This window comes from Salmo salar, chromosome ssa20 (assembly GCF_905237065.1).
Source record: "Salmo salar chromosome ssa20, Ssal_v3.1, whole genome shotgun sequence".
NCBI lineage: Eukaryota > Metazoa > Chordata > Actinopteri > Salmoniformes > Salmonidae > Salmo > Salmo salar.
Genome location: NC_059461.1, coordinates 47722039 through 47733456, shown reverse-complemented (window position 1 = coordinate 47733456; position 11418 = coordinate 47722039). Strand labels below are relative to the sequence as shown.

General features: G+C 41.7%; 1 protein-coding gene across 1 annotated transcript; it reads right to left on the bottom strand.

The window, feature by feature from the left end:
* Nucleotides 1–553: 553 nt before the first annotated feature.
* LOC123729221 (coatomer subunit delta) lies at nt 554–10971 on the bottom strand. The gene is made up of 10 exons (XM_045703497.1): nt 10671–10971; nt 9231–9494; nt 8807–8986; nt 8496–8701; nt 4992–5153; nt 4666–4831; nt 2840–2987; nt 2595–2703; nt 2141–2345; nt 554–2003 (listed from the first exon to the last, which is right to left on the bottom strand). Exons 1-10 carry the CDS (start codon nt 10671–10673, stop codon nt 1914–1916), a joined length of 1533 nt encoding a protein of 510 aa, XP_045559453.1. The 5' UTR covers nt 10674–10971; the 3' UTR covers nt 554–1913.
* Nucleotides 10972–11418: the final 447 nt, after the last annotated feature.

Here is an 11418-nt window from a genome sequence, read left to right as displayed (position 1 = left end):
TCTCTGGTCCCCACCTGCAGAACCACGCCTTTATTGGGGGTGTCTTGCTAATTGCCTATAATTTCCACCTGTTGTCTATTCCATTTGCACAACAGCATGTGAAATTTGTCAATCAGTGCTGCTTCCTAAGTGAACAGTTTGATTTCACAGAAGTGTGATTGACTTGGAGTTACATTGTGTTGTTTAAGTGTTCCCTTTATTTTTTTGAGCAGTGTATTTGGATCACTCCAATCATCTCCGGTGCTAGAGGCGCCTCAAAAATGATGTAGAGAACGTGTGTCGCGGCCATGGGGTCTATATATAGGGGCGGACCCCAGCCGTGACACAGGTAGATGGGAGTAAATCTGTAAATCCTCACCTCGGATGTATCCCTCCGCTGCGGAGTGATACCAATATATTGGAGTGATCCACGTAGCTCACATAACCGTGGTTACATAAGTAACCTTTGTTTTGCCCCATAGTTGCGCAAGCATCAGTTTTGTTGCTGAACAACCAACCTGTCTTTAACGTCATTGAAGTGCATTAACTACCCAAAAAAATAAAGACCGCAAAGTTGAATAATACACTTTAATCAACTAAAGATTTTTTGCTTCACATTTTATACTGGAATGTTATGATTCCCCGTCTGTATTTCTTTACAGATAAAATATTCCAACTAGCCATTTTCAAACCCCATTATCCAACCAACCACATTGAAATTCTGGGAATACAAAAACAAAACATCAAAACCAAAACATGTGAAACCACTACATGTTGTCCTTACGATTAAGTGGATTTTAAAGAGCATCCGTTCATTATGGGAGTAAGTTACTGACTGGTTCAGAGGGAGGTGGTGTAACTGGCAGGAGAATCCTCCTCGCACTAGGACCAAAGTATTCCCTCTATTGATGGTCGTTTGATGACTGAAGGAAGAACACAGCTGATACGGACCACAGTATACTGATCGGCTCTTCCTTTTCAACAACTGATAAGTTTGTAAATAGTAAACCATTACTTTTCAAGAACTTCTATAGCCACAAATGCAGTGGTTTGCCTTGTGGATTGGCTGCTTACTCTTCTCCATATGAACAGTTCCTCAATACCACATCCAACACCTGAAGCTACATATTGAGATTAATCAATCTAATGGGGGGGGGGGGGATGCCTTTAGTGGGTAAACAGGTTGGATTTCTGGTGAACCTGCAGCTATGAAATAAAAAACAAAAACATGAAAGACCACCTGGGTAGTCCTGCTTTCTTCAAAATCTGTTCCACTGTATGAAATACAAAATGTCTCTGGTAGAGGATGCATGATTCTTTGGAGGTGGGGATGATTTGAATTACTCAACCTCAATAGCAGGGAGATCAACCAGCTGAATGCTGACTAGCTCCTCAGCCAACACAACAGGGTCATGTTCATTAGGCACCAAACGGAAGAGAACTGACTGAATCAGGGAGGAACTACATGGACTTGTATAATTAGAAAGGCTCATTTTAATTTTCCTCAAATGAGAAAAGATCATTTTTGGTTTTCTGTTGCAAAACAGTGCGAATTGTTTTCCGTTTTGTGTTCTAGTGAACACGTCCCTGATGCTTGTCTGTAGCTAGTATGGTTCCTACCCCACCACTTAACCAAGAGCACCACCCCCCTTCCCTGCTGCCCCTTTAGTCATTGTGTTTTCACTTCCCGCCTCTCCTCGGCGAATAACAGCATGTTTCGCTGCCCGTTAAATTGAACTCTATATATACACACACTGTAGATCTTTTTCTCTCTCATACAAACATAAATACACCAATTCTGCGCTCTACCGTGGGAAGGGCTTTTGAAGGGCTGGATCCTGTTGATGTGTACAGTCTCAAATGTTCCACAGGCGGGCAGGTAGGCGAGTACTTATTTTGTCTTCTCTGGAGCTTTGACGTATACATTTTTTTTTTTACAGGATCTCGTATTTGTCGACGAGGAACGAAGTTTCTAAAGAGAATTTTACTGGTGCGTCTCCTTCTACGTGAGTCACTTTGGCAACCTGAGGGAATAGAAGAAGAAAAAAAAAGCAATGTGACGAGTGAAATGCAGGGATAGCAAGAGCATTGTGTTCCATCATTGACTGTAGGCCTAAATGTCCATAGTTACTGAGCTTCAACGTAAAAAGATGAAACTTGCCTGTATGTCGCAGTAATTGCGTTTGGACACAAAGGACACGTTGACGGGGAAGAAGTCGTTGGGTTGCCCGGTGACACTGAACTCCAGGCTGCCGCTTTTGTTTTTGGCATCTATGACGGGTAGGCTCCACTCTAGAACGTTCCGTCTGCTGTCGTGCTTATACTCTCCGTCCACGTCTCCAACCACAGGTGCCGCAACTCCAGATCTGCACCAGGAAACACAACCATATACTGTAAACAACGCAACCATCAACTTTAGGCTGGTTTACCGGTCACAAATGAACCAGTCTTATACTGAAAACCACCTCAATGGAGGAACTCCATTACACATGCTTCTTAGTCCAGGGCTATGCTTAAAAATCTGTCTCTGGGAAACCAGCCAAAAGAAAACCCAGCAAGGTTGTTATACAGTCAACACATTACAAGAAAAGTCATTTTATCAGCCATGTACTCACGGTATTGGGATAGCAATAACTACATCGTTCAGTTCGAGGCTCTCCTCCTGCAGTTCATATTCTATGTTCACGTCGCAGCCAGTAGCGCTCTCTGAAGGCCAGCAGTTTACTACAGACAAAACAAAGCACGACGACATTTAAAAATAGATATAGTTAACACAAAATAAATCATACCACAATAACTGCAGATCAAAGATGGTGCCGGCAGGATGACAGGCTGAGAAAGGCATTGGAATGAGACTCACTGGTTAGAGGTATGAGGGCATCGTCTGTGCTTTGGAGCCTCCACTTCAGCACCCCCACATCGTTGTTGAGGGGGAAAGACTTCTCGGGGTTCTTCAGACCAATCACAGAGTCTGAAGTGAAGAGCTTCTTATCTACGTTGGGATGTGTCTAAATACCAGGGGAGATACAATCAATTCCAACACAGTGGACATACACTACCGGGCAAAAGTTTTAGAACACCTACTTTTTCTTTATTCTTACTATTTTCAAAAATTGTAGAATAATAGTGAAGACATCAAAACTATGAAATAACACATATGGAATCATGTAGTAACAAAAAACATGTTTGAGATTTCTTCACCTCCCTTATCCTACCTCATTTGCACACACTGTATATAGACTTTTTTCTATTGTATTATTGACTGTTTGTTTATTCCATGTGTAACTCTGTGTTGTTTGTGTCGCACTGATTTGTTTTATCTTAGCCAGGTCGCAGTTGTAAATGAGAACTTGTTCTCAACTAGCCTACCTTGTTAAATAAAGGTGAAAAATAAATAAATAAAGAAGCCACCCTTTGCCTTTTGCTGCAAAGAAACCAATTCAACCATGAAGGCCTGATTCATGCAGTCTCCTCTGAACAGTTGATGTTGAGATGTGTCTGTTACTTGAACTCTGAAGCATTTATTTGGCCTGAAATATGAGGCTGGTAACTCTAATGAACGTATCCTCTGCAGCAGAGGTAACTCTGGGTCTTCCATTCCTGTGGCGGTCCTCATGAGAGCCAGTTCCATCAGTGCTTGGTGGTTTTCAAAACTGCACTTGAAGAAACTTTCAAAGTTCTTGAAATGTTCCTCATTGACTTACCTTCTTGTCTTAAAGTACTGGACTGTCATTTCTATTTGCTTATTCAATCAAATGTATTTATAAAGCCCTTACATCAGCAGAAACCCAGCCTAAAATCCAGCCTAAAACCCCAAACAGCAAGCAATGCAGACGTAGAAGCACGGTGGCTAGGAAAAACTCCCTAGAAAGGCCGGAACCTAGGAAGAAACCAAAAGAGGAACCAGGCCGGGCCAGTCCTCTTCTGGCTGTGCTGGATTGAGATTATAACAGTACATGGCCAAGATGTTCAAACGTTCATAGATGACCAGCAGTGTCAAATAATAATAATCACAGTGGTTGTAGAGGGTGCAACAGGTCAGCACCTCAGGAGTAAATGTCAGTTGGCTTTTCATAGCCAAGCATTATTTGAGCTGTTGCCTTAACATGGACTTGGTCTTTTACCAAATAGGGCTATCTTCTGTATACCACCCCTACCTTGTCACAACACAGCTGATTGGCTTAAATACATTAAGGAAATAAATTCCACAAATTAACTTTTAACAAGGCACACCTGTTAATTGAAATGCATTCCAGGTGACTACCTCACCTCATGAAGTTGGTTGAGAGAATGCCAAGAATGTGCAAAGCTGTCATAAAGGCAAAGAAGAATCTCAAATTTAAAATTACATTTTGATTTGTTTAACACTTTTTTGGTTATTACAAGATTCCATGTGTTATTTAATTTCATAGTTTTGACGACTATTATTCGACAATGTAGAAAATAGTAAAAATAAAGAAAAAGCCTTGAATCAGTAGGTGTTCTAAAGCTTTTGACCGGTAGAGTACATATCTCTGATATGGGATGAATTGTTACAGAAATCTTCGAATACAAGGAGTGCACGGGGAGAAACATTTTGTAATCGCACTGGGGTTACTAGTCAAATAAGAATACTGGATTTTTTCACAGCGTTATGCCTTACTGGCCACCATCCAGGTGTCTTCAGTCAGGATCTGAACAACTCACCTGCAGTTGTACTCCCTTCTTGTCGTAGTTGTTGACCATCAGGCGGATGCGGCTGACCTTGTCGTCAGACACTCTCAGGGTGATCATGCCTAGGAGCTCCATGTTCTGTAGACCGCCGTCACGTCCACAGGTCAGGCTGATCTTCTCCTCAACTCTCATGTGGACACTGAGGAAAACATACACAGGCGTCAAGATTGAGGTTTTATTATGACACACATTGCAATCACACACGGGAATTATGTCAATAAAGCACATGCATAGACATTGAATGCAAGACAAACCTTGGCTTACTATCAAAGATTAAAACTTGAGAGGAATAAATGTACCTCTCCACATTAACTGGTGGCGGTAGGACATTGGACGCAAGCGAAGGCCTTTTCCCTGTGTTGGACGTGATGGTTTCCCCCTCCCCCCTGAGCTTGTCCACAAAGTTGTCCACCTCTTTCCCCCTGGCGCCCAGCTTGAGGGCTTTGCTGGATCCGGTCGGCCTGTGGGAGACACACGATCGTCAGTACAAGCCTCTGCATCTGTGGCCCAGAGTTTTTCATGGTCAGGTCTAGGGCTTTCCCGAAATTGTCAGCCGGCGATTGTCAAGCAAATAACTGTTGGTCTCACGGTAATTGACCGTTAATTAACAAACATCTAGCATCTCCTGGCTTCCTATTAATAAGCCATTTTAAAAAGTCTAATAAATCCATGTAATATTGCCTACTACACCTTCCCAATAAATCTATTATATTAGACAGGTCTAAAGAAGCATGATATGAAGAAAATGTAGTCTATTTCAGAAGAAAAGGTCCTTATGTGGCTATGCCAATTGGCTGTGGGCGACACTAGTTCATTTAGCAGACAAGATTTGCTTAGAATTCCGTGGCATTATTTTATTGTATGAAGAACGCAATTGAACAAAGCTGAATAAAATATAAATATTTTCTCCAAAAATGATTTGAGGGAGCGCACACACTATTCTGTGTTGAGCGGTTAACAAAGAAATAGGTACTCCTATATGCTTAATTTAGAGTTATTCCCACAGGGGGCCAGTACGGAGGGGGGAAAAAAAATGTATGAAATGTATGCATTCACTACTGTAAGTCGCTCTGGATAAGAGCGTCTGCTAAATGACAAAAAATGTAAATGTTCTACAAACGTTGGGCTATATCTTTTTATTTTTAATACATTCTAAGGCTGCAGGATGAGACTAATGATGATTTCCAAAAAGTTGCTTGAAAGGCATGAGCTCTGCTTTGTTTTTTGCGTAAAAGTCTAATTCACAATTTCACAAGCACTTGATAATGCTTCGAATTTCACGGCGGCATCCCCTTTATGGCAATTATGGACCCTAAAAAAAAATCCATTCCTTTTAAAAAGGCCCGGAGTAGTGCGTTGTGCCCTTCTCCCCGAGTGTGCTGCGCAATCCAAAGCGTCTCTCACTCACATGGCTCTCCGTCACGTGATCAAGTCTTTCTCACAGGCTACAAGTGAAGACAGACACATCGGGGACGCAACTGCGCACGCTCTTATCCAATTCCGAGATGCATATTGAAGATATTGGATGAACTGTCCACATTTACTTTTCGTCAGCCAACAAGATGAGTAGGCCTAACGAAAAGCAAAAGCACTAGCCTATGTCAATCTACTATCCCCCATAGTACAAAAGTCCCTATTCTATTCTGTGCAAGAAATAAATATTCCAAACAGTCTGGGACAGTTGTGGGATGCGATAGATCCCAAATGTATACAACCACTAGCTTCAAAAAAACATTTTTTATGCAATGTGGCTGACACAAGAGATCAGGACATTTATCTTAAAATGTTGATAAACTATTAGGCTATTTATTCACATTATAAGCACAGAAATGCGCACATGGTAGTAGACTATAAGCATGAATGTTCCATTAGCAGAAAACACCATTATCAAAAGTGAGCGAAAAATGCAATTATGCATGTAATGATTTTATTATGAAGGTGCATTTTTATGGTGAAAATTAACTTCCCCATATATATATATGCTTAAATTTTAAGAAGTTATTTGGCCACTTTAGTTGTGATACAAACCTTATTAAAACATATAGGCCTATGGGCTAGGTTACATAATGTGTGCGACTATGGTTCGAAAAAAGGCAGCAAAAAAAAGCAAAGGCATTGTTTCTTATGCTGAGCATCATTCACAAGTGATAAAATATAATTCGCAATAGCCTAATATTGTCACCCATCAGACTATTCTTGGTTTAATCTTGTCTTTACATATACTAAATAATAATGTGTGTGAGATATTTGTTATAATTTAGAATGGACCATTATGCACCTGTATTGAAACAGGGGCAGCCGGGAATAAATACATGTCATCTATGCACTTAAATAGCAAACGGAGGACACTTTCCCCAGTGGTTTATTTTCATGGCAGACAGGTAGGCTATACACCTGTTGTAAAAATAAGAAATGTGCTTAATATCAGGAAGGTTGAGAAATACATTTAGTAGGCCTAGCCTTTAGAAAACTCGTGGGATCCTCCTCTTTTTAATTAGAGGCCATCACTCTTTTTTCTCCCCCATTTGCATAGCCTATAGAAATGTTGAGCAACATGAACTCACTCATAAAGTGTTTGATTAGATTTTTGAATACATTTGCATTGATGTCAGAGTGATTAGAGGGACAAAAGAGTGCTGAGTACCAAGCAGTTAGCAAGTTTGGTAGGCTGCTAATGACCAGCATCATAGCATGGAGAGGCATAATTACCTTGACTAAATGGTCATGTGGAATTTGACTGCCTTCATAACTCGTTGACCTCCGGTGTGGCTGTAACATGGTCACTGCAACAGCCCTAGTCAGGTCATATTCAGGGTGAGAAATTAACACCCGCCAAATTCGGGTAGAATTTTGGGCATTGGCGGGCAAGAATGTCTTTCACCAGCCACATTGGTAGATGGTTACACACAGCATTTGAGAACAATTTAAAAAAAATCCAAAGCCCAAATGTAGAAGTTGGTCAAATTGACGAAAGGCTACTAAAGTGTGACTTTATCCTCATGTTTCTTGTCTAGTTACATCATTTTTGTTCACACGCCAAGTTGTTTTTCCAACATTATTTTGCTGCAACTGTCTGTTGCTAACGCAGATGCAGAGATTCTCAATAACTGTTACCACGGGGTAATGGCCCCCCTTGAAGGGGCAGCTGAACATTTGTCTCACCTAATGACTCAAATTTCTCAGGGTTACACACTCCAAAAACATTTTATTCATAAACTTTTAGTCATGTCTTATCATTAAAACACTCACATATTTTAATTGTGCTCAATTTATTTGTGTTCTCATAAATATCAACTTATGTACTCATTGTAAAAATGGCAGTGTTAGAGCTCTGAACTAACAATAAATAAGTCGTTTCACTCAGCATTTTGTGGCAGGGCAGGCACTTTGTTGATTCTTAATGTTCAGTTGAACAGTTTATTTGTTTCACTACTTTAACTAAATGCTTTTGACATACATCGGTTAAAAGACTTAGGTCACAAAAATGAAATTGAATGGAGCAATATACCACATTACTTATTTTGTTTTAGAAACACTACAAAAGCATTCTCATCAGTCATGTGATTTTTGATGTAATTATGGCTAAAATATATTTTTTCTGGTAAAAAGAAATCTGAGTTGGCTGGTCGATTTTCTCATGTAACTGCCACAGTGGCTGTTGGACCAAAAATAACATTTCCCACCCTGGTCACATTATCAGGACAAACTGGGCCCTATCTGCCAATCACTGTGTATTGGAGCACAGCCTGAAGACAATTATACACACAATCAAATTCAACACTGAAATTCCATCATTTCCGTACCTGACTGGGACGGTAGCCATCTTGGGTTTCTCGGGTTCGATGGTGGTGTCTGTGATGATGGACCCTGAGGACATGCTGCTCATCCCGGCACTGCCGAAGCCGCCGAAGCCCGGCACCTTCTTCCCCGAGCGCTCAGCGTCTCGCCTGATCTGCTGCAGCTCTTTGGCCTTTCGCCGCATCTCTGCTTTGGCCTCTCGCTCCTGAGTCTGTGGGGCCGTGCAGATGAGGAAAAACGTTCAAATCATGGTTACTGTAAGCTAATGCCACACATCCTCTGGACGTTATGGCCATTTTAGCTACAAGTGTCTCACCTCTCTGACTGCCCGGAACACTTTCTCCTCGTGAGAGTCCATCTCGGTGAAGGTGCGGATCTGGGCCAGGTTGACGTTCTCCCTGTAGCCCAGGGCCACGATCTCGTCGAAGGCGAATATCAGGTCAAAACAGTGGTCTGAGATCTCCCCTTCCTCCAGCACACGGCAGTACTCTGGGATCTGAAAACCGAAAAACCCAATTGAATGTTTCAATATCAAACCAACAGTCAATACATTTCTAGTTTATAGTGGGATATGATCCCATTTGAAGTGATTGGTGGGATGGATGAATTCTGAACTCGTAAGCAGCAGTGGGCTGTTATAGCGTAGGGTTATCCCGTGTGCTGCTCCCAGCCTGTCGTGTGTGTGGGTGTGTTGTGTGGTGGGTCCTGGACCAATAAAGATGTGTTGGATCGTATCATACCACACGTGAGAAGAGCCGCAGTGTCTCCAGGTCTTCCAGGATGTTACTGTTCTTGGTGGTGATTAGCACCATGTAGAGCTTCTCCAAGGGCTGGTAGACGTAGCGCACGCTTTCCGTCTCCACAAACGTGTGCTGCTTGCCCAAGCCCATGAGCTTGGGGAAAGCAGCCAGGAGGCCCTCGACACGCGTCCGGGTCATCTCCACAAACTGCCGTGACACAATGGCTTTGCCTGCCTTGGTGCACACCGCCGCTGCCAAAAGCACCTGCAGCGAGCAGAGAGAATCAAACATCCATTCATAAGTGGGATGTCTCCATTAATGATGACAGAGTGATAGACAGGGTAACCATACGTGGTACAAATATGTTGGCCAAGAAAGGTAGTTATGTGCCAGTTTACTTAGAAAGCAGATTCCGACCCTACTGTTAAGCTTGTTTACACACTGAGCTGCACTGGGGTCAGAAAGCAATCATGGTTACATTAAGACACCATGAAGTTTGTGTGAGATATGGGTCAGAAAACGTACCTCAATGCAGGGACAGGATGTGCTACTGCTAGCTAGCATGAGGACAAAAGGGTAGTTTCCCAGGAAAAATAGCAGTATTTTAATTTTCTTAATCTATCAGTGTGGAAAGGTAAAATTTGGAGTACAGTGGCTGGCATATCCCATCCCTGCATTGAGGTAAGTTTTCCGACCCATATCTCACACAAGCTTCACGGTGTCTTAATGTAACCATGATTGCGTTCTGACCCCAGTGCAGTTCAATGTGTAAACAAGTGTAAAGATGGGGTGGGAATATGCTGGCTACAATTTACTATAGGTGAAAATCACTTACCATCACAGAATACCAGGACCAAGGCATGAGAACGCATTGATCCAAACAACTTAATTTACTAGATTTAAATTTACTAGATTACCCAATGCAAATCAATTAGAATGTCATACAGCCAAGATCCATTGGTTGACATATCTTGATTACTAGCTAATGTTAGCTAGTTAGTTAACTAGCCTACCAAGGCCAAGTATTTAACGTTACCAGCCAACATAGCTTAACACAGTTAACAGACAGCCAACGGTAGTCAACCAGTGAAATGTAAAGATCAATCTAGCTAATTTTGTTAAATTGTAGCTAACTAGTTACCTAGTTAGCTAAATGAATTGACACAAAGCACTAGTAGCTGACATTTGTGGTAACGTTAACTTAGCTAGCTTACTAACATCGATACTTTACATTACAAAGCTGCTAAGTAATAGTAGCATTATATAGTAAAGTTAACTAATAATCTTGAGCGGTTACCTTCGTGGTTGTTTGTCAAATTAAGTTTGATTTGCTTTTCAATTCGTTGTGCCAAGGGGCTAGCTAATGATAGCAAGCTAACGTGTGTTGTTATGATTAAGCTAAACGGAAAATATGAAGACTTGAAATGTGACTGTGCTCACCATTTTTGGTCTCTCTTTAGGAAAACGATATTTAATCTCAGATGGTTAGGAAAACGATCTTCAATCTCCGATGGTGTTTGCTCAGTCGAGTTCCAAAATATCTAAAGCGCCTTTAGAAAGAAAATATAGTTGGATAGCTAGCTAAGCGGTTTGTAGTGCTTCAATGTGGGTTACTTCAATATGGCAGCCAGGCAGAGCCACGTCTCCAACCAGCGGAGTTGCTTCCTTGATAAACCACTCGTTGGCTTTGTCGTAGAAAACTTCAGAACGTCAAAAGTTGCGCGATGTGTGCTTGAACCAGAGACAGGGCACAGATAGAACAACGAGGCAGATATTTTACCGGATGTAGAAATGCGAAGCATCCGCTTGGCGTTCCCACTCACTACCAAATATGGTAGTGAGAAGAAGCCCACTGGCCACCAGTGGAAGAATATGGAACCAGATGGATTTTGGCCGAAATTCTGCACATTTTCCCATCGATGAAACATTTCAGCTCAATATAGTTTTCTGTTCCCAACACTAGAATCTGTTATGAACAGAGTGGAGTAAGTTTTGTAGACTTGGCCCTGTTCAACATTTATTATTGAAATTGCGTTGTTTAGAAGGAGTGCAAAGGCGAATTGAGTTATTGCACGTGCGGACTTCACAGAGTAAGCATCCCCCTAACGGAAATATGCAGATACATGCTATAACGCGCCAATAGGATATCGATATCAATATAACATCAAGGCGGTGACCCGATCCTGTA

Coding starts and splice junctions, on each gene's coding strand:
- LOC123729221 (XM_045703497.1), bottom strand. Junction 8,702..8,806: donor TGTTCCGGGCAGTCAGAGAG/GTGAGACACTTG, acceptor ACGGCCCCACAG/ACTCAGGAGCGAGAGGCCAA. Junction 4,832..4,991: donor CCACCAGTTAATGTGGAGAG/GTACATTTATTC, acceptor TGTTTTCCTCAG/TGTCCACATGAGAGTTGAGG.